The sequence below is a fragment of the Panthera tigris genome, chromosome E1 (assembly GCF_018350195.1).
Source record: "Panthera tigris isolate Pti1 chromosome E1, P.tigris_Pti1_mat1.1, whole genome shotgun sequence".
Taxonomy (NCBI): domain Eukaryota; kingdom Metazoa; phylum Chordata; class Mammalia; order Carnivora; family Felidae; genus Panthera; species Panthera tigris.
Window position 1 is genome coordinate 817,490 of NC_056673.1, and position 22,209 is coordinate 839,698.

The 22,209-nt window shown below is 60.9% G+C and overlaps 1 protein-coding gene across 1 annotated transcript in view; it reads left to right on the top strand.

Annotated features, from left to right (window-relative positions):
- The window catches only part of KIAA0753 (KIAA0753 ortholog), a 37,134-nt gene that overhangs the window by 12,489 nt on the left and 2,436 nt on the right, over positions 1-22,209 (top strand). The window contains 12 exon segments of the mRNA XM_042965982.1: positions 1,281-1,491; positions 3,737-3,969; positions 5,421-5,587; positions 6,889-7,008; positions 8,170-8,259; positions 10,639-10,717; positions 11,630-11,710; positions 14,271-14,438; positions 15,278-15,359; positions 18,374-18,494; positions 18,928-19,105; positions 19,107-19,153. Of these exon segments, the coding sequence (XP_042821916.1) occupies positions 1,281-1,491; positions 3,737-3,969; positions 5,421-5,587; positions 6,889-7,008; positions 8,170-8,259; positions 10,639-10,717; positions 11,630-11,710; positions 14,271-14,438; positions 15,278-15,359; positions 18,374-18,494; positions 18,928-19,105; positions 19,107-19,153 (1,577 nt within the window).

The following is a 22,209-nucleotide window of genomic DNA, read 5'->3' on the forward strand; positions in this document are numbered from 1 at the left end:
GTCTATGAGCGCACAGCTTCGAGGCTTGTGGCTGGAGACCTCTGGAAACCACAGCCGGCAGGTGCGAGTCAGGATGGGGTAGGGTCTTGCGTGGTTGCCGGTGACAGTGCCTTCGTCCTCGTGGCCCTCGAAGCTTGCCGAGTGCCACCACGTGAGCCTGCCACCCGTCCCTGACGCGGCCCGTGGGCTGCAGGGGTTTCCGGAGCCCCGTGTCCTGCTGACGGGTCACCGAGATGCCGGCGGGATCTCACTGCCCCGCACGTCCGCCCACAGACGGAAGGCGAGCTCCGTGTCAGTGTGACCTGGGAGGGAGGGGGCGCTGGAGGGGGAGTTCCGGGTGGGTGACGCCCTCGGTGGCCCTCGTGGCCCCTCTGCCCTGACCGTCGCGGCAGCCGGCACGGTGCGTGTGGTTTGCAGGTGGTGTAGGGAGAGCTCGCTCTGGGACGCTCAGACCTGCGGACGGCGTGGCAGGCCCACTAGAAACACTTGTTGGCCACGCTGATCTGCTCGGAGGACACGTGTTTACAATTCTGGAAAGGGCCTCAAGGGGCTACCCGGTGCTTCCCCCGACTTTGCAGGGGTACCGGAACCTAACCTTTCCTAAACACGATGTCTGCCCACTCCGACTTTGGAATTCCTCGGCGGTGCGGGACGTTCCTTCTGTCTCGTTGAGGAGCCGCGCCGTCCCTCGGCCCGCTGCCACCCGGAGGACGTCTCCCTGCCATGCTCACTTGTGCCCGATGCGTCCGGACCGGGCGATGGGTGGGGGCGCTCAGGAGAGCGTGCGTCTCTTTTAGGAAGGGGGCACAGGCGTCCTCCCCCTGGGGTGGGTGAGTGGCCGAGGTCGCTGGGCATGTGGAGTAGTTGATGGAAACGTATATAAAATGCGGTTCGTTTGCACGCTGAAAATACTGTTGGAGTGTATGAGATGTTTATTGAGAATTAAAAGGCTTGTAAAGCGTTATGTTCTGAAGACTAGGGTTAGTTTCTAAAATGTGGTGATCCTTATTTTTAAGATTTGGTTGCCTTTAAAAGTAGTCACGTTCTTTATCTTTTTGCCGTTGGTTTTAGCGAACTAAACGTGTAAAAGAACGTGCAGAATCCTTCTGATTAGACAGATGTCCTCAGTAAAAAAGTTTTCAGATTAAGTTAAGCAACAATTGGACGACCATGAGAGTTGGCCGTTTAACGGCACGTTTATCCGAGACCTCGCTTTCAGTTTTGTGATCAGCGGGCAGACTTTTGTGAGACACACTAAGAGAACGCTGGTTTCGCGGCAGGCTTTGGAAGCCCTCCTGGAAAAGAAACTGTCACCAAAAAAGGTGAAGAAATGTTTCCCGGAAGTTCAGACCAGGTTTCCCGTTGGTGGCCACAGGGCCTTGGAGAGACGGCGGAGTTCTTCGCCACAAGGCGAGAGGAGACCTCCCCTAGCAGAGGAGATACTTCTGCAGGAAGCGCGACAACCTTCCAGGGCAGACAGGCTTCTTGCTGGTATGTGTCCTGAAATGTTTGTGCGTGTCTGGTCCACAGCGGGTGCACTTGAACCCCCAAAGCCAGTAGCAAGCCAACCGCATCCTCGGGTGGGAAGCTGGAGGATCCCCCACAGGGGAGGGAGGGTTCCCCACAGGGGAGGGAGGGTCCCCCGTGGAGGAGGGTCCCCCGTTGGAGGGAGGGTCCTCCATGGAGGAGGGTCCCCTGTGGAGGAGGGTCCCCCATTGTGGAGGGTGCTCCGTTGGAGGGAGGGTCCCCATGGAGGAGGGTGCCCCGTTGGAGGGAGGGTCCCCCATGGAGGAGGGTCCCCTGTGGAGGAGGGTCCCCCATTGTGGAGGGTGCTCCGTTGGAGGGAGGGTCCCCATGGAGGAGGGTGCCCCGTTGGAGGGAGGGTCCCCCATGGAGGAGGGTCCCCTGTGGAGGAGGGTCCCCCATTGTGGAGGGTGCTCCGTTGGAGGGAGGGTCCCCATGGAGGAGGGTCCCCCGTTGGAGGGAGGGTCCCCCATTGTGGAGGGTGCCCCGTTGGAGGGAGGGTCCTCCATGGAGGAGGGTCCCCCGTTGGAGGGAGGGTCCCCCGTGGAGGAGGGTCCCCCGTTGGAGGGAGGGTCTCCCATTGTGGAGGGTGCTCCATTGGAGGGAGGGTCCCCATGGAGGAGGGTCCCCCGTTGGAGGGAGGGTCTCCCATTGTGGAGGATGCCCCGTTGGAGGGAGGGTCCCCATGGAGGAGGGTCCCCCATTGTGGAGGGTGCTCCATTGGAGGGAGGGTCCCCATGGAGGAGGGTCCCCCGTTGGAGGGAGGGTCCCCCATTGTGGAGGGTGCCCCGTTGGAGGGAGGGTCCCCATGGAGGAGGGTCCCCCATTGTGGAGGGTGCTCCATTGGAGGGAGGGTCCCCATGGAGGAGGGTCCCCCGTTGGAGGGAGGGTTCCCCATTGTGGAGGGTGCCCCGTTGGAGGGAGGGTCCTCCATGGAGGAGGGTCCCCCGTTGGAGGGAGGGTCCCCCGTGGAGGAGGGTCCCCCGTTGGAGGGAGGGTCCTCCATGGAGGAGGATCCCCCATTGTGGAGGGTGCCCCGTTGGAGGGAGGGTCCCCCATGGAGGAGGGTCCCCTGTGGAGGAGGGTCCCCCATTGTGGAGGGTGCTCCATTGGAGGGAGGGTCCCCATGGAGGAGGGTCCCCCGTTGGAGGGAGGATCCCCCATTGTGGAGGGTGCCCCGTTGGAGGGAGGGTCCCCCATGGAGGAGGGTCCCCTGTGGAGGAGGGTCCCCCATTGTGGAGGGTGCTCCATTGGAGGGAGGGTCCCCATGGAGGAGGGTCCCCCGTTGGAGGGAGGGTCTCCCATTGTGGAGGATGCCCCGTTGGAGGGAGGGTCCCCCGTGGAGGAGGGTCCCCCGTTGGAGGGAGGTACAAACTGTGAAATGGTGACCTGAGCTGAAATCAAGAGTTGGTTGCTTAACCGACTGAGCCACCCAGTCGCCCCGTAAATTTTTTAATTTTAAGTAAGTTCCACTACCAACGTGGGGCTTGAACTCAAGACCCTGAGATCAAGAGTCGCATGCTCCACCGACTGAGCCAGCCAGGTGCCCTCCCCTCTTTTTAAATTTAAGTGAAACTTAATGTACGTATGTATGTACGTATGATTTATGTATGTATGTATGTATGTATGTATGTATGTATTTAGAAAAAGAGAGTGAGCAGGGGAGGGGCAGAGAGAGAGGGAAAGAGAGAATTCCCAAGGAGGCTCTGCGCTGACAGCCTGGGGCTCGAACTCCCAAACTGTGAGGTCATGACCTGAGCCAAAATCGAGAGTTGGATGCTTAACCAACCGACCCTCCCAGGCGCCCTGAATGTAGACGGTTTTAGTTCTTTTCTCCTCACAAGTTGAATGTCATGTGGAGTTCAGACTTCATTCTGTGTCAAATTAGGAGCCAGTGAAAGTTTTGAGAGGTGACAGTTAAATATTTACATTTTAGCAAAACCACGTTTGGTAGCCAGGTGGGGTGATCGAGGACAAAGAAGGGGTCTGTCAGGAGCTGGCATTATTATAGTCACAGGAAGGAGCGCACGTGGGAGGTGAGCCTCGGTGTCTCCCCGTGTGGGTCCGCGGGGGAGTCAAGGGCGAGGAGTGATCTTGGCAGGAAAACGCCTCTGTGTTTCCGGGCCGGAGGTCTGGAGTTCGTCTGAGGGGACGCTCGCTTGTCATCAACTTGAGTAGCACGTCCGTTTGTCCTTCTGAATTGTCCCTGCAGATAAGTGTCAGCCTGGGGCAGCACCTGCAGCGACCCAGCGGTCCGCGAACGGGAACGGGCTTGGTGTGAGGGGCGCGGACATCCGTCCGGAAGGAGCCCCTCCTGCTCCGGACCACAGCGCGAGCCTCACGGCAGAGCCCGTGGCCGTGGCGAGAGCGGGAGCAGCGGCCTGGAGGCCCGGGGCAGGGAGCATACCGCCCAGGAAGAAGGAGGCACCGGTGGGGCCGCCGCAGGTAGGGACGCTCCCTCCCTCGGCTGCATGGCCACGGTCACGGGCTGGTCGGCGGTGCCGCCCGAGCCCCTGAGCCCACCGTCCCGGCTGAGCTGACTTTGCTCGGCTCCCAATAGTGTTTCCTTATTTTTTTTTTTAAAAAAGATAACAGTTTTTAATGTTGCTGTGACCACCAGACGTTCTCTCTCGTCCTGGTTTGGAGAGGTCAGAACGAATTTGATTCCGAGGTCTTGACTGGGCAGGCTACTTTAAAATTCAGTTTTTTCTGCTTCTGCTTTGGAAGTGTGAAATTGGAGGGGCTTGAGATTTGGTTCCTGCTGAAGATAAATATCGATAAATACTAACCACTCGGTAGGAAAAGGCGTCCAAGGGTCAGTGCTTTCCAGCAGGTCTTTGGGAGCCAGCTGGCTTGAGGCTACGTTACGTTTTAAGCTTCTGTTTGCAGTGTGGCCGAACCAGCCGGAAGACCGCCTTCCCGCCTAGCCACCCCTCATGTAGTCCCTGCCACCGGATGGGCGAGTGCGGGCTTCCACAGCCACCCTGCCCTGCGTGTGGTCAGGTGGCCCCAGGCACGGTGACTGATAGATCCTGGCTTGGGTCAGGTCTCGCTCCTTTCCACACAGTCCCGGGGCGAGGGGGGGGGGGCGGGGAGGGCAGTCGCTGGGAGGTCAGGACCCAGCCTGCCCGAGGGCAGCCGGCGCTTTTGCCTGGAGAGCGCCTTCTGCTGCTTCTACAGCGGCCCGTCCAGCCTCCTGGAAACACGGGAAAGCAGCTCCCATTTTATGGATGAGACACCTAAGACTCAGAGGTTAAGGGTCTTCACCGAGAATACCGTGCAGATTATCTCTTCTTTGTGTTTGCTTAACTAGAGAAAAACGTAAACATAAATATATATACGCACTCACATATACATACATATACATACGTGTATATTGTACACATACGCACACACATGACTCACGTGTATATCACGCACACGTAATACACACGTGTACGTTATACACACATGATACGTATGTTTATTAGACGGCATACATATACGTGCGTGTATATTAGACTGACACACACATGTACACGCACACACACAATGGGTATTATGCACATGTGCAACACGCCTGTACACACACATACGTTATACATACGTGCACGCACACACAAAGGGGGCAAATCCAGGGACTCCATCTGTACACGCACACACATGCACGCATACGTGTATGTTACACACACACACACACATATTAAAAGGTGGCAAATCCAGGGGCTCCACCGGTAAACCCCCGCCCCCACCTGGGGGGTTCAGTGTGACGTGCACCCGCCCCCAAATTTGCCACAGCGCGTTCCAGTCAGGGGTCTGGTGCAGCGGGGGGACGCCCGAAGCTCCCGTAAGCCAGAGGTTAAAACGAGCCTCTTTGATACGCGTTTGGCTTCAGGGTTCATGTTTCTCTCCTACAGGGACCCCCCAGAGCTGAGGACCGTCAGCCGCCCCGAGGCCGCGGCAAAAGCAGACTGCAGCGCACGACCGTGTCATCCAGGCTGAAAAGGAGCCAGCAGCCAGTGAGGGACCTCAGGGCTCCCTGGGTGCCTCCAAACCCCACGTCCCCGCCAGCGTCCCCCAAATGGTACGTGATCGCGCTCTCCCTCCTCGGGTCAAGGGTGACCTAGCACGTACAGCTGGTGGAGCGGCCGCCGTGGTTCCCATGAGGAAGGAAAGCTTAGCTGGGTGAGAAACACGCGAGCGCTTTGTGTCTAGAGGGTGACAGTTCCTCTCTCCTCCGTGGCTGTGGGTGAGCGGGCCGCCCCGACCCGCCGTGGGCGTGTGGTCCCGTGTGGGGGTCGCAGGCGCGCCCCCACCTGTCTCCACGCGGTGGATTCAGTGACCTGAGGCCAGGAGCCGTATGCCTCCCAGAGCTGGCGCGGGGCCTGACCCCTCACGGTCCTTGGGGGGCTTTCACTAAATCTTTGCTGAATGAGTGAATGTTTAGAAATAATTCTAACTCTAAGACCAGATTCTGACTTATAAAACCGTACGGATCTCACCGACTGCAGGGGACGTGAGGGTAATGTGGACGTTACCGCCGTCCCCTCATCCACTGCACGCAGGGACGAGGCGCCATCGCAGGGCTGGGGGGAGGCGGGCCCTCCCGGGCAGCGGGGTCCGGTCAGGTGGAAGTAGTCTCCGAGGGAGACTATCGATCGGGACAGAGCGGCGTCTGTTTTCCGTGGGACGGAAGTTGCTGGAAGCGTGGTGGAGCAGGGATGTGGGGAGGAGGGCCCACCCTTCCGGAGGCCGGCAGGTGACGGGGAAAAGCCTGGCGGATGGGCCCACCTGGAGACTCCCGCGGTGTCGTGTGAATGACACACGTGCCCGCGCGGCCTCGTTTTCAAGTTGACGCGGCAGCGCGGAGAGGGTCCGGCGCCTTCTGTAGTAGAGCGGGGTCTCAAGTCAGGCGTCCTGATGTCACCGCGGGCTTTGCTGCGTTTATCCCTCTGCTCGAAGTTCCGTACTTTTGTGTGTGTCCTGGCACAAAGCCGCGAACTCACGTGGAAGCTCAAAAAAATGTCAGTCGGTGGAAGTCTATGCCGCAGACCAGAGAGACCTGGGTGTGTGCGGAGCGCGGGGAAGGTGTGGGTCACGGTGCTGGGTCGGGCCCGCGGGAGAGGGCCGCTCTGCACCGTGGAAAGTAATTGGGTCACGTTAAATCTGGGTTCTAGTGGGGCTTTGTTGACGCTCACCCCTAGCTCTCTTCCACTCGACACGCGGTGGCGTGTGGGGGGCGGAGGAAAGCGTCTCCGTGGGCACTGAGCCTGGATCCCGGGGCGGCTCCCTCCTCCTCCAGCCCCGGCCCCCGCTTGCATCCGTGTCCTCGGGGCTGGCTGTCCCGGGAGGGGTCCCCAGGGCGTGACTCTCCGTGTTTTGTAGTGCCGCCTGGCTGAAGGTGAGGCCCGGCCCCAGAGACGCCGCCAGAGAGCGGTCTGTCCAGCAGGAAGAGGCTCAGGAGGCCAGTGCGTTGACAGGTGCTGTTGCGCACGAAGCCATGAGGTTTGTGCCGCTGTTTTCCAAATCTTGGAGTGAACTCTTCTTTCGTGTGTGTATGTGTGTGTGTGTGTGTGTGTGTGTGTGCACACGCGCAAAGCCGGTTATAGAACGCGTAACCCCCGACTTTCCTGTCCAAGTGTACAGGGTAGACAGCGAGCCTCCCTTTCACCCCTTATTTTCTTTTAATAATTTTTTTTCACCTCTTTATTTTGAGAGAGAGACTGTGGGCGGGGGGAGAGGCAGAGAGAGAGACACGGAATCCGAAGCAGGCTCCGGGCTCCGAGCTGTCAGCGCAGAGCCCGACGCGGGGCTCGAACTCACAGACGTGAGATCGTGACCTGAGCCGAGGTCGGACGTTCAACCGACTGAGCCCCCCAGGCGCCCCTCAATCCTTCTTCTTTCGTTCACTCAAACATTGTGTGTGTATCAGTGGTCCACCAGTTCCTGTTCTGTCTGTGGTACAGCGGTGCACTCTGTGAACACTTCTAGAAACGGGGCAAAACGATCCCAGCCCCATGATGTACAGTCATGGATGGGCATGTCTGTGGTCTGAGGCAGAACGGGAGGGTAAGGGCTGGAGGGGGCCGGCCACTCCCTGCTGCAGAGGCCTGGGCTTCGTGGACCCTGGGATGGACTTGAGTGGGGGGTGAGGTGAGAACATTCTGGAGGGGCTCAGTGACAACAGGGCTGTTTGCGTGGCCGAGATCACTCCTGTGTTATGGGAAAGCAAAAATGAAAGTGGGCCATTAAGCACTTGGATGCTGTTCACGTACCCTGACTGGCAGGTTTGAAGCCCTTCCGTCCCCCGTCCCCCGAATCTGTTCGGGGTCTGTTCTGCCTTTCTGGTTTCATGTGACTCGGCTATGACCGTGCCCTCCAGAGGGCGGTGGGGGGGCCTCTCTGAACTGGAAGACACAGCAGCAGGGTCACTTGGTGGTCGGACAGGAAATCCTAAGCACGGCGAGGGCTCAGTTTCTTGAGGATAGCTGTGGGCGGTCCGGGGCGTCCCCACGGACCGGAGGGCCTCCGCGTGTTAGTGTTGCTGCGCAGAGCACCGGGCGGGGAGCCCTCTGCAGGTGGCGGTGTCACCTGCAGGGTGCCTGTCCGTGGCGATGGCGGCCTGCAGGTCTGGGCGGGTGGGTCTCACTGTTTGCCGTTCTCCAGACTCGCCTGGCTCGACGCTGAAGCTCACAAAACACTGAAGGAGCTGGAGGAGGTGAAAGCCGCGGGCGCAGACGGCGCGCACAGGCAGAGGTGAGCCTGCCTCCGGTGCGGAAAGCCACGGTCCGGCCCGCCCCTTCCCGCGGCCGTTGGGGTGCTCACGCTTCCCGTGTGGATGTGCCGACGGGCTGTCTGCTCCTGAGAAGCCCCCCGGGCCCGGGACCGTCGGGTGGCCTTCCGCCCCGTCCGCTGGGCTCGCTCGGCTCCACGTGGGCTCTAGTGGGACGACCGCGGGCGGGACTGAACCCCAGACCGCAGGAACGGGTGGCGTTCGCGCCTGAGGAGCGGTGAGCGCTCGCCTGCCCTGGCCGGTCTGCGTGCCTGCGCCCCGGACCGCGTGGGCCTGCCCGCGTGTCCTTACGCGGTGTTTTTGCTCGGAAGTATCTCTCTCGTGTGGAGTTTGATACTGAGCAAAGGTGGCAGTTTAGGGGAGCCGCCTGAGGGGCCGGCCTGCGTCTCTGTCCCAGGGGACCCCGCTCTCGGCGGGAGGAGGTTGACGCGCGTGTCCAGCTCACGCGGCTGAGTGCACAGACACGGTGTTCAGGGTCCACCCTGCGCAAAGTCGCCCAAGCGGGCTCTTGAGGTTTGTAGAGGAGGTTGGTACTCTGCTGCCGTGACAGATGGCACTTCGCCCCGAGGTCAGACGAGCGGGGTTCTCTTGGGACAGTGCATCCTGCCACCCATCAGGACGGACGCTCGTCCCTCCCGCTCGAAAGAGGCCCCGCCGGTAGTGAAGTCATGGGGCCTTAGGGTTGGAAGGGGCTCATTCTCCTGCTGACGCTCTCGGGCCCCGCGGCCGTACGTCCCTACGCAGCCTCTGTGATGGGACTGTCTCCGAGGGGGCGGGGCGTTAGGACTCCTACCCACCATCTCCCGGCCAGATGGCCAGATCGCAGCCCACCGTGCCCGCTTGTCCCTCGAGCGGTCACACGTGGTAAATGTGCGTGGACAGCGGCTCCAGCCAGGAACAGGCCATCACGGACTGTCCCCATGCGCCCTCCCCGGCCACCCCCTCCTCCCCAGAGCGAATGCCGTCCCGACCCCTGTTCACCTTTCATCGCCTCCACCCGGATGTCTGTCCCTACGGACGTATCCCTGACGGACGCTGTGCGGTCCTGAGATCCGAGAAGCGAGCGCAGACCAGGGTTAGAGCTGCTGGTGTAAGACGGCGGGTCCGGGCCTGTGTCCCAGGAGGTCAGGGGCAAGGTCGGGGCGAGTCAGGCAGCTGGGGCTCGGTGGCGAGTGTGCTTCCTAGCGGTACCTTGTTGAGGAAGAAGTGTCAAGGTTCGATAAGACCAATCTCCCACTTTCTTTTTTCACGTAAGCTCGTTCTGTGTCTGGTCTCGGGGGTCCCCTGCAACGCCAGGGCCCCGAGACGTTCGTCTGCGTCTTCTTCCAACTGCTCTGCGGCCTGAGCCGTGTTTTCCCGTCCGCCGTCCATCCGGACCGAGTTCCCGTGTGAGACGAGGCGCCGCCCAGTGTGCCGGTTTCCTCGCGGAGACCTGCCCTTGTGGCGCCGTCCCGGCCGAGCTCTACTCCGTGGGGCGCGTCGGCAGACTGCTCGCCAGGGACCCTCACGTCGGTCTTCGGGCCTTTCCTGAGGGTGGGTCAGAGAGGAGCGCGTGCAGAGAAGACCCCGGAGGGCGAGACCTGGTGTCCCCGGAGCGCCCAGCCGGCCTGCGGGGCCCCCTCTCTCCGGGAGGGCACCTGCCCCTACACCCTGTCTGGCGGCTGCTCGTGCAGGGGAGGGGCCCCCAGACGTCCCGAGGCAGAACCGGGCAGGTGTGAGTTGTGCCGGGCAGGGAAGGGCCCCTGGGTCCTGCCTCTCTGCCATCCTGGACTCGCCTCGCGGCCCTGCAGGCCCCCCGTGCCTGTCCCGCCGGCCCTGCACCCGTGTGGTCAGTGGGGCGCGCGGGGGTTTGCGTGCTCTCGGCTCTCTCGGCTGAGCTCGGTTCCTCATCACTCCTGTCCTGTTTTCCATCTTCTCCTTGTCTCTGGGGGCTTAGGTCTGACTCCGCGATGGTGGGGTTTGGAGACCGAGCAGGATTAGCTTGATTTCTTCCATGTTCTGTCCTCTTCGGTTGTTTAAAGGCAGCCGTTATTTTTTAAAACGCACCGAGAGCCCAACGTACGTCTTCAGAGGTGAAGAAGTGTCCTCAGGGCGGGTCCAGGACCAGCCGCGTCGCGCCACCTGGGGGCTTGTTGGAAACGCAGTCTCGGGCCTCACACCGCCGGCCGACTGCGGGTCTGCATTTTACAGAGGCCCCCGGGGACTTTGCGTGGCCTTCACGATCGGAGAAGCACTTTAGTTTTATAATCGTTTCATGTTCCTCCACCCGGAGTAGTACGTAAATGCACAAAATAGGGTATCTTCTGCTTCTGATTTTAATTTTTGATTTTGTCTCGACCCAGTGACTCTGCTGCCCAGTTAGCAGACAAGGTGGAGAAGGCGGTTCTGGAGCGTCTGAAGCCTCTCCTGGTCAAGGCCCAGGTAACCCGGCGCGTCTCGTTTCCTCGTGCTTGGAAGTGCCGGAATAACGGGGGGTCGCTTCGGAGGCGGCTGGGGGCCGCGGTGCCGCGCAGACGTGCAGGCCCGTGTGGGAGTGTGCAATCCACTGCCGCCACTGATGGGTCTTTGGTGTCTGTGAGGGACAGACCAGGGGAAGACAGACAAAGTCCCACCTTTGAGAAAGGGGAGCTTCTAGTTTGGGGAACGAGTTTGGGCGACAGTTTGCATCCCTAATCAAATAGATCTGTTGGTGACTCCGGTGTTCGGTTACCTGCTTCCGCAGAAGTCCTGGGCACTCTCGCCTCAGTGCTTTGGAACGATTGGCTGGTTCCCGAGGGAGGGGATGTTGGGACCGCGTCTGTGCACACGCTGCCCTCTCCTGAGGAGGAGGTGGCCCCTCAGATCTGCCGGCCGTGGAAACGGTGCCGTCCGTGTGAACAGACGAGCCCACGGACACTGTCGTGATCTTACACAGAACGAATGACGTTCTGGGTCCCTGAACAGGCCCCGGAGTTCTGTGCCTCTGGTTTAAGAAATGTGTAATTATTATTGTGTCCCCGGAAATCTCCGGGGTGCGGGGCCGGGAGCCCTGGAAGTCTCCGGGGTGCAGGACTGGGAGTGCTCTTAGTGGCCCTGTCGTCCCGTCTCCCCGTTTCATCGTTGGGGAGACTGGAGCGGAGACGCGCTCCCAAAGTTGAGGGAAGAAAAGGGCCAGAAAACCAGGATCCACACGTGGTGTTTATTTTCGTGAGGACACGTGCCTGGAATTGCCGGGGAGCCTGATGTAGCCGAAGCCGATGAGCAGGTCCACGCAGAGGTTCCTGTCACAGTTCATCTGTACGGACACGGGCCGCAGACTTGTGTAATCACAAACGTGCCTGTCTGTTTTAACAGAGAGTCAACTCTTCTCTGGAAGCGGAGGTGCCGAAGGACCGGCCACCAGCAGACACGGCGACAGCCCGGCCTACGGACGAGGTGCGTGCACCGGTGTGGCCACGGTGGGGATGTCACCGCACTGGCAGATCCTACTCAGGACGTCGGTTTTCCTCTGACTCGTCAGGCCCCCTGGTGCTCACGGCAACCTCTGCAGCCACGGGGTTCTGTCCGTGGCTCCGTCCTCTCCCGGAGGACACGCCACGGCCGGGCGCTGGCCGCCTCTTGCCCTCCCATCCAGCCCAGCTCTGCTCGGGCGTGGCGCGGTCTCTGTGTGGAGGGCCCGGCGCGCGCTGTCAGGCGAGCGTGTGTCGAGCGCCTGATAACGACCGGGGTCTGGCCTAGCTCGGGGAAGAGCCGGCCGGGGAGAAGGCGGTACCGCCCGAACAGACAGAAGCACGTCTTGTGGTCGCGCGGTCCTCCGGGGGACTTGTGTCCCGCGTTCGTGGGACCGTTCCTGCCCTGCCTGGGCTCGGGCCGTCAGGTGGGCGCCGCCGGCCGGTCCGCCGAGTCTGTGTGGGCCTGGGCGCCGGCCGGCGGCTCCCACCGCGCGTGCTCGGGGCCGACGAGGGCACGGCTGGTGTGCTCTGGGGGCTGGGCGGGGGCCTCCCTGCCGCGCCGCCGCTGCCCGATCTTCACAACCGTCGTTTTACCGCCCCGGCGTTTGGTGACGGAGGCGCGTGTGAGGTGAGGCTGCGCCGAGCGGAAGAGGAAGGCCTGCGTTTAGCTCGCGCCCACCGGCCGTGCCTCGTGCAGTGTGGCCTCCACGTGCCGCTCCCTTCCCGGCAGAACGCCTGACCCGGGAGGTGTCCCGAGTGACCCCCCGCGCTGTCGGCGAGTCCGCGCGTGGCAAGCGGGCCGGCCTGGCGCTTGAGAATTGCTCTGTGGGTGCGACGTGGCCGTTAGAGCCACGCGGGGTAATTGTGCTCGGGGTTAGACGTCGGCGCCACGCAGACCGCCCCACGCGGCACCCGGGAGTCTGTGTGTGTAAATGACGGGGCAGAGTGAGCAGGAAACCTCATCGAAGCTGGCACGACGCTGTAGGAAGTCTTGTTTTCCGTGTTAAGTCGTAGAGAACCCGTGGGGCCCGCGACACGAACCGTCAGAAGGCCCATCCTAGAGCGGAGAAGACCTTCACCGGTGGCACCCCGCCAGTGAAATACAACCCCGATGGGTTTCCTGGTGGACGCGACCACCTCCGACGCCAGGAAAGAGCTCGCGGAGGTGCTGGTGTAGTGCGTCCGTCTGCTGCCGCTCTGGTCACCCACTGAGCGCCTGGAGTGGGTCTTTCCAGAAATCACAAGTTGTTCTTTGTTTTTTGTTTCCCAATCAGAAGTTGAAATGCACTTGCCTAAAGATTCACACACTTCGGCAGAAGTGTAAGAGGTTAGACCACCCAGCTAACGAGTACCGTATGCTGTTCTGTACCTGGCTTCTTCACCTTGGGGCGATGCCTCCACATCAGGGCACGGTCAGCGTCCTTATCATTTTTAAGGACACGCGGTATTCTTTTTTCTTTTTCTTAATTTTTGTTTTGATATTTATTTTTGAGAGAGACGGCATGAGCAGGGAAGGGGGAGAGACAAAGAGGGAGACACGGAGCCCGACGCGAGGCTCAAAGTCACGAACCGTGAGATCAAGACCTGAACTCAAATCAAGAGTCTGACGAGCCACCCGGGTGCCCCACACACGGTATCCTTGATTCACGGTCCTTACAGAGGAAAAGGGCTACGTGTGCAAACGCGTCTCCATTAAGGAGACCTGAGTTCCTGGGTTCGTTTTCTCTAGAGTTTTTGTAATTTTATTGTATTGATTACTCACCTGATTGTACATAATTTTAAGGTTGGGCATTTCCTTCTGTCTTTATTGGCCGTTGATACATTTCCCCCTGTGATCTGTTGGAAGGTTTTCAGATTCCCTGGCGGGAACTGTTCCCCGCACGTCCCCGGGCACACGTGCGCGCCCCACCCTGCTAGCTCTGAGGCCGGACGCGTGTTTCTGCAGGGCGGACGAGGGTGAGAGGGAGGCGCAGGGGGCTCGACCACGGAGCAGGCGCGTCCTGCGGGTCGAGCCGGGGTCCGCAGCCCCGGAAGTGTCCCGTCCAGGGCCCGACGCTGTCACTTCCGGCCGACCTTCTATGTTCTAGCCGCACGTGAGAGTCAAGGGCGCGCACGCAGGGCGGGAGGCGCCGGGCAAGCTCTCACGGGCTCGTGGCGCAGGCTGAGGACCCTCGTGGTGTCGCGAGCCTGTTGCGAACCTGTCAGGCAAGCGTTGAACCAGAAGGGAATAGATCCGTGTAGGTCCGTGTTCCGGGACAGGACACGCGAGACACCGGCCGTGTCTGGGTGTAGCGCAGGGAAGGCGTTTGTTTCCCGACCGGCAGGCAGGGGCGACGACCCCGAGCCTCGTCGTCGACGGCGAGCATGGTGATTGGCCAGTGCGGCCGTCTGAATGGCGGTGGCGGAGACTGTGTGGACGCGACGGCTTCGGGCGCGTGGCCACGGGAGGGGCGGGGGGGGGGGTGGCGGCGTGGACGCTGCGGGGCTGCTTCCCTGCGGCCCCCTGGTTCTCATCGCCCCTCCGCCCCTCCTTTGCTTCGTAGGCTGTGGCCGCGGACGGGGGGCCCGGCAGCCTCCGCCAGCAGGGCGACTGTCTGGAAGGCACCGCGCTGCGCTGTGACGTCTTGGCGTCGCAAGCCCGGGCCCCCGGGGCAGGCGGCAGGGACAGCCCGTTTCTGGACACCATGATGCTGCGCATGGAGGAGATGGAGGTGAGGTCAGGGGCCGCCCCCCAGCTCACCTGCAGCCAAGCGTAGGGCCCGGGGCCAGGTGATTTTGACACGATGGGGTTGAAGTGTCAGTGCCCTCCCGACACAGAACTCGGGAAGTGACGTGCGGTGCCCCCGACGGACAGCTGGAGAACCACAGGGACCGGAGCCTGCGCCCCTCGACTCCTCCGGCCCCGAGCGTGGTCTCCTCACACATCACACCATCCTTCCCTGCTTAGCATCTGGGGCTCCGCTTTGGGACTCTTTCCTCTTGGGGTTTTAGCCCCAGACATCAGCCAGCCCAGGCCCTGGACGGTCCAGAGCAGGGCGCTGACCCACAGCGAGGCTGGGAGTGGTGTGGCCGTGGCCGGTACAGTCTCCTGGGGGCTCGGGACCCCCACAGCAGCATTGCCTCCTGCCTGCATCCTGGATTTGCCCCTAAGTAGAGACTTAGTGATCAGGGAACCGACTTCCCTTCTCGGGGGTAACGTGGGGACCTGCCGTGTCCAGCGTGGCCGTCTGTAGACTCGCGTGGACCTAACTGCACGTCAGGGAAGACTGCTGACGCACACGGCCCGGCTTTTGGGGGCTCAGGAGTTAGCGGCAGGCGGAACGCCTCCCTCTTGCCAGTGAGTTCTCGCGGACGGTGCTGGTCTCCGTCCGTCAGGTTAACCGCTTCGTTTCCTTTTAGACTTTGCCTCGGGAACTTGACTCGCTTCCTGGCCAGGCACATCCCCATTTCTGGCCGTGTCTGTATCAGTGGGGCCTGCTGAACCACGACCCCTGCTTTGTAATGAAACTAATCTTTTCTCGTAACTTAAACTTTTTTTTTTTTTTTGAAGAAATACCAGGAGATGGTTCGCCGAAGATACAATGAAATTGTATATGCTGATCCCCGTCTGTGGACGCAGGAAGGGAAGAGTGGTGAGTGTCCCCCCCCACGTTGTGTTCTGAACAATTTCAAACATGCAGGAAAGTTGAAAAGCCTTGGCAGTGGACACGCGCATACCTGCCACCTTCTAGCCTCCATTCGTTTTATGGTGTGTCTGCTCTTCGTCCGTCCGTCCGTCCCGTTTTTGGATGCACGTTCCAGAGAAAGTTCCGGGCACCGGCAGGCACGGTCCTGAATGTTGCAACGTGTGTCTCAGCAGCTAGGATTTCATGTGTCTTTACAGCCTTTTTTCCTTTTGGGGTAAAATTTACGTGTAATAAAAAGCACAGATCTTAGTTGTGTCATTGGATGGGTTTTGACAAATGGATATGCCCTTGTTACCCAAACTCCTGTCAAAATTCGGGCCACCGTGTCACCTTGGAAGCGTCCCCGTGCTCCTCTCCAGTCGGCACCCCCACCCCGGGACCCAATGTGTTGTTTGCACTGCAGGCTAGGTTGTCAGTTCTAGAATTTTCACAAACAGGGGATGCTGTGTGTGTGTGTGTGCTCTTGTCCACGGGAGGGGTGGGGCGGGGGTCCCGTGTGTGTGCACGCTCTTGTCCACGACGGTCCCCTGTGGACATGCTCTCGTGTGCTCTTGTCCACGGGGGATCCCGTGTACTGCGAGTATATTTATGGAAAGTTTGTGCTCACGTAAGTTTTTACTTCTCTTGGATAAACACATGAGCGGACTTGCCAGGTGATGGGGCTGGGTATGTGTTTAACTTTGTAAAAAACTGCCGAGTCTTTCCCCGAGGCGCTGTCCTGTGTTGCACGTTTGCGGTCTTGAATCGTGGCCGCTTTAATGGACGCATGCCGATGTCCCATTGTGGCTTTAATTTCACAGGTCCTTGACGAATAGTGATTCTTGTTGATATTAGCTAGTGGCATATCTTCTTTCGTGAGGTGTCCAGATGTTTTGTGCATTTAAAAATTGTTTTGTCTTGCTTCCCCTTCCCCGGCAGCCACGAGTCTCCACAGACGTCTGCAGACGTTTTCTGTGTTTTGCTCACCTATGTATTTTCTCAAATGTATTTCTTTATGGGCAAATATCTTTAATTTTGAAAAGTGTAACATCGGTTTTTTTTGTATAGATTTTCCGTTTCTGATCTAGGAAATCTTTGCCTGTTCCCAAGTTGAGAAGAGAGCCCGTTTCCTTCTAGAAGCTGTGCGGTTTTAGCTCGTGTGTGTAGGTTGGTGATCTGCCCTGAAGAAAAGTGCCTGTGACATGTGCAGAGGGTTCTCGTGCCGGTCGCTGGGAAGGCGTCCGCTCTTCTGTTCACCTCTGAGAATTATACTTACGCACGTTTGGTAGCAGTGGCTGTCCCCCTCTTGGATGCGGGGAAGCGCTGTCGCACGGGCAGTGAACGCCGTGTGTCGGGGTGGGAGGCTCGCCGCCGAGCCGAGTCCCTGCAGCTTCCGAAACGGGAGCCCGGGGGCGTCAGCCTGGACCGAGCGAGTGGCGTGTCGAGTTTTGGCAGAAAGACAAGCTGTCCAAACGTGGTGCTGACTTGGTCCTTTTGCATTGTCTGTGACTGTCCAGGCTCGGCTCTCTGCTTGTGGCAGTGTCTGCCCTCCAAACCCCCGTCACCGTCACAGGGCAGGGGACAGGGGATGCTCGGGAAGTGGGGGTCATGCGACCCCACCCGTGCTCCCTCACCTGCGAGCCTATCTCCTCTTCCGGCTAAGCCGCGGATTCCTGGGGCCAGAGTTTATCCTCCTCCCTGTGCGTCCTGCCACGCACGCCTGGCACGGGCCTCGCAGGGGGACCTCCCAGCCACCGCTTACTAGCGAGTCCGCCGTGTGGGAGCAGAAGAGGCACAGGAGGGGCAGGGGTCGCCCCGTGGTTGGGCCCCTGGCCCAGAAGCGGGACTGCCTCGTGCAGAAGCCCGGCTTATCAAGGGCTCCGTGTTCCTTTCTCGGGGACACTTTAAATCACCAGTCACGTTGATGACCGCATGGCTTCCAGTGCGCTCTGTGGGACCTGAGAGCCGAGATCAGGGTCTGGATGCTTGCATCCCAGTGAGAATCCTGTTTCTGGTCAGTCTGGCGCTCTGCTCGGTTGCACCACAAAACCAAATTTAGAGCTGGCTTTTGCAGAGTGCGGTGTCTACTCCCGTATCTTCTCTCTTCGGTGTGTGAAAAATTGAAAACCGTTTTTAGTCCTATGTTTACAGAAACCGACTGATGTGGGAATCGCAGGCACGTTCGTGTGGATCGGGGGAAGTGGTTGGACTCACGGACGCTCCTTGCCTGAGGACACGTTCTCTTCTGTGCCCGAAGTGCATTTGATTCGTTTGAGTTTATAAATAACCCACCGCTCACGGGAGCCGCCAAGCCCGCAGTGCAGTTGGGCTCGCACGCTCACCGTCGTCGTGCAGGTTTCTGCCAGCGAAAAAACTCATCCCGGGGACGAGTCAGGGTTGAGATGTAACTGCTTTTTTCCTTCCTCCATAATGAACCCCTTAAAAGGTTAAAAAACGACCCCAACCCCTTCAGACTCCTCGAACAGGTGGCCGGACCTAATCAGTGCCCACAGAGCCTGGCACCCACCGTTTCCCGGAGTGTCCTCAGAGGTCACGGATGCTTCCAGAAGAGCTCGTCGTTTCCTTTCTTTTCTTTCCTTTTAACGTTTACTTATTTTGAGAGGGGGTGGGGAGGGGCAGAGAGAGGGAGAGGGAGAATCCCAAGCAGCCTCTGAGCTGACAGCACAGAGCCCCACCCAGGGCTCGAACTCAAGAACCTTGAGATCACGATCTGAGCTGAAATCAAGAGTCGGACGTTTGACTGACTGAGCCAGCCAGGCGCCCCAGGAGCCCGTGGTTTCTTAAAACTGATTCCTCGTCGTGCCTTTAAATTCACCTTTTCCTTGAAAACAAGCGTGTTTGCGCTGCCGGCCGCCAGGCTGGGAGAGGGGCGAGCGGCGTCCTCACGGGCCGGCCGCTGGGGCGGCTCTAGGGCCCGTGGGCTGGTGTTTATCTGCGGCCGCTGTGTGCCTCTCTTCTAGAGCAGACGCTCCCGGCGGTAGGTGAAAGGCCTCTCTCTCCTCCTCCAGTCGGGACCACAAAGAGCCCCGCGCGCAAAGACCCGGGCGCGAGCATCGTGTTGGAAAGACCTCGCAATGGCAAGTAAGTGGCGCCCAGGCTGCTTCGGCCTCCGGTGCTGTGAGACGCCCGAGTCCGTTGCTTCCCTCAAGACGAGGAAATCCTTTCTCGGGGCCTGGGGCCCAATCTCGCCGAGCTCCAGGGAGGCCCGGTGAAGCGGCGAGGCCGTAAGACGGGCCGGTGAACGCCGTGCCGGAGGCAGTGTTTACGGGGGGGGGGGGGGGGGGGGGGGGGGTTGGCACCGCCCGGCTGTGCGGATCCCGTGGCACACCTGCCCCCAGAGCCCCGTGGCGTGCGGAACAGCGATGCCCGCACGGGGCGGGCGTCCGGGGCCGCGGGGGTGTTGGCTTTGCTCAGGGGGAGAGAGAGAGACGAGCCCTGGCTCGTCGGGTGGGAGGAACGGCACGCTGTTGCTCGTGGGCCATCTGAGCTCGCCGGTCATTACCTGTCCCCTCAGCTCCCTGGATGCAAGTGTGGACGCTGGCGAGGAGTCTGAGAAGAGGGAGGCTCCCCTTCCGCACCTTCCGGAAGAGTCTCTGCGGCAGGAAGGCCGCACCGCCCTCCGGGTGCCCCCGGGCATGCGTCGCAGCATCCGCGACGCCTGCAGCCGCTTCGAGCAGTATCTCCGCGCGACCCGCGCACGAGGCCGTGGGCGCCTTCAACCCCTGGCTGATGGCCGAGAGGTCAGTACGGCGTCGCGGCCTCCGCTTGGGGAGCGGGTGCCGCGCCTCAGCTCACAGAGAGAGGCTGGCGGGGGGCTTCCTCTGCTCGCCGCCTGTTTGGGTGGGGGAGACGGCGTCCCGTCTGGTCAGTGACGGGACACAGAATGCTACCAGGCAGGAGACGTCGGGAGCGCAGAGGTCACGGGTGGGGCTGCTGGAGTACTTGAGGACGGAGGCTTTTCCGGTATTCAAATGGTTCACCAAAAGACGTGTAAATCCAAATTTTCATTTTTTATGTATTTACTTATTTAAGGTTTGTTTATTTATAAGAGAGAGAGACATAGCACGAGTGGGAGAGGGGCAGAGAGCGAGAGGGAGGCACAGAATCCGAAGCAGGCTCCGGGCTCCCAGCTGTCGGCACAGAGCCCGACGCGGGGCTCGAACCCACGAGCTGCGAGATCACGACCTGAGCCGAAGTCGGACGCTCAACCGACGGAGCCCCCGGGCGCCCCTGAATCCGCTCCTTTTAAATACAGCCCCAGATGAGATTCCTTCTGGGCGTGACTGCTTGCACACCTGTGGACCGCCGTCGTTGAGCGGGTGCCGAGCTGTGGCCCGCGCTTCCTCGGGCAGGTTCAGGCTGGTGGAGTTGGAGCCTCTCTCACGGGCTGATTGTTTTGCGCACTTCCCGGCTTTCCCGCACACTCGCACGCTCACCGGCTCCCGGCCCCTCGCCTCCGCCCGCCCCCGTCGTTCGCAGGGCTTGGACCTGCCAGGGGTCCCCTTCGGGGGGACGGCCAGCTCGCTCGCGTTTCCCCGGCATCGCTCTCCTCAGACCCTCCGGCTTCCTCTTCCTTCCGATTCTGCCACCTGCCTTCTGTCCTCCCCAGGCGGTGGCCGTCTCTCCTCCGCTCTCCCATCCTTTCTCTGCTTGGAGACTTTTGCGTCCGTCTCCCGTCGCGGTGGGCTCTTGTGTGGGATCGGGGACGACCACTTGTGCTCGGCCCCTCAGGCTTACCCTGAGGTGCCAAGACCTCCCTTGACGCGGTGCCGTCCAGAGCGTGGAGACCTTCGCTCGTTTGCTTTCTGGGGAGGAGGGGAGGCCGCCGCGGGTCCTCGTGTTCACTGGCGCGCCGCGTCCCCAAAGCTGCCGGGGCTCGCGAGGCTGACGGCGTATGGGGAATCCACAACAAGCCAGGGAAGACGGACCCGCCCCGTGGCTCGTGGCGCGTTTCGTTCGTCATTCTCCGGACATAGGGCAGCGCCGCCTGAGCGTGGAAGGAATGATTTGTACACGTCTCCCCTGGTGCCCTCGACCCTCAGGTCACCGCGCATCGAACGTTCCGGCTCTCTGTTGTCTCTGGGCCTTGTTCCTCGGGCAGGCTCTCCCAAGGACAGGCCCGTGCTGACCGGGCCTTGGTGGAGCAGCCAGGACGGCCGGCTCCGACCGGTAGCCTCTCGGGGGAGGGGAGCGAGCCCGGCCCTTCTCTTGCTTGTAACGTGTCCACCCTCCTCACGCCCGAAGAAACGTGCTGCTCCCGTGACGAGAGGGAGCAGGTGACACGGGCTGGGTGTAAGTAGCGTGCTGGCCGGAGGGGGCCCGGGCCGGGACGCTTTCAGGGGAAGCAGACTCACCAGCGGCCGCGGAGACTTGTGGGGAGAGGGCAGGTGGGAGCCGTGTGTTTATCTCCTTCCTGAGTCCGTGGCCTGGCGCCACGTCACCGGGCGACCACGTGAAAGGCATAAAACCATAAAGGACGGCAAACGGGAAAGAACCAACGAGGGAGCCGAGCGCTGGGATCAAGGACGAGGGCGCCAGGCCTGCGCGGAGGCCCCGCCCCAGCGCCACAGAGCTGTGACCAGATGGGCAGCCCACACCAGGGCCTGGGCCACTGCCCCATGCAGCCTGAGGAGGAGGAGGAGGAGGAGGAGGAGGAGGAGGAGGCGGAGGAGGCGGCCTCCACACCACGCGCCCAGAATCACATCCCAGAGAAGCGAAGGGAACGGTTATGCCAGGGAACGAATGGATACCCGAGAAAAGAGGTTTCTAGAGAGTAAAAATATCAGCAATTAAAAACGTCATGAATGTGGTGAATTCACTGGAAAAGCTTCAAAGAAAAAGCCTAATCTCTGGAGGAGAACAAAAAGGCAAGAAAAGATTTGATACCTTAGCGGATTGTCCAGCGATTCCAACTCAGGTGCCGGGAGGTGGGCCACAGACCCGTGGCTTCAGCGGCAGGGCCGCGTGCGGTGGGTGTCGGCGACCTGCTTTCTGGACCCGCGGCAGCCGTCCTTGGGGGCCTGAGTGCCCGTCCGCCCCCGGGGCCGAGGCTTCGGCTTACTTACCTCGCAGGGACGCAGACGTTCGTCTGACGGCGGGAGCTCCCGGCTGTGAGGACAGGGCCTGTCGTGGCGTGTGGGTGAGGCGCGTGCGCACACAGCAGAAGGCACGTCAGGGCGTCGCCGTGGAAAGGCGTGTGAGGAGCACAGAAGGTTCCAGAGGGTTCATCGGGCCCCTTCCCGCGTCAGAAGAAAGAACGGTTACGAGGTTTCGGAACCCCGAACTCTGTGCTCGGCTGAGGCGTCTGTGGCAGAAGGAAGGCGCGTTCCGGGATGCGCAGGGTCCAAGAACTTGGTTTCCGTTCGTGACCGAGCTAGCGGAGGGCGTGTGCACCGGCGAGGGGCGGACCGGAGGAGATGAGCTCCAGCTCGGGGCCTCCAGAGAAAAGGGGGAAAGCTGGTTCCACCGGGGGAGCTTTTCAGCACACACAGCGAGCGGCTGGCCCGGTGGAGGGAGGACGGGACCACACGGGGTGCAAAGGCGGGAAGCAAGGAGCCGGCCGGGAGCTCGGCCGTCTGACCTCACGAGAGCGCCTTTGTGTGTCTGTGGGAGTTTGGGCGGGTTCGTGACGGACGGACATAGGAAGCGCGGCAGAGTAAACACAGCGGTCGCTCGTGCCCTCTGCTCGCTCAGGATAACTCAGGACACAAGCTACGTTGAGAGGGAAGCACGCGTGCGGGAAGGCTTCCGGAAGCTGCCGGCCGACGCGGAGGGGCCCCGGGGGCCCGGAGAAGCC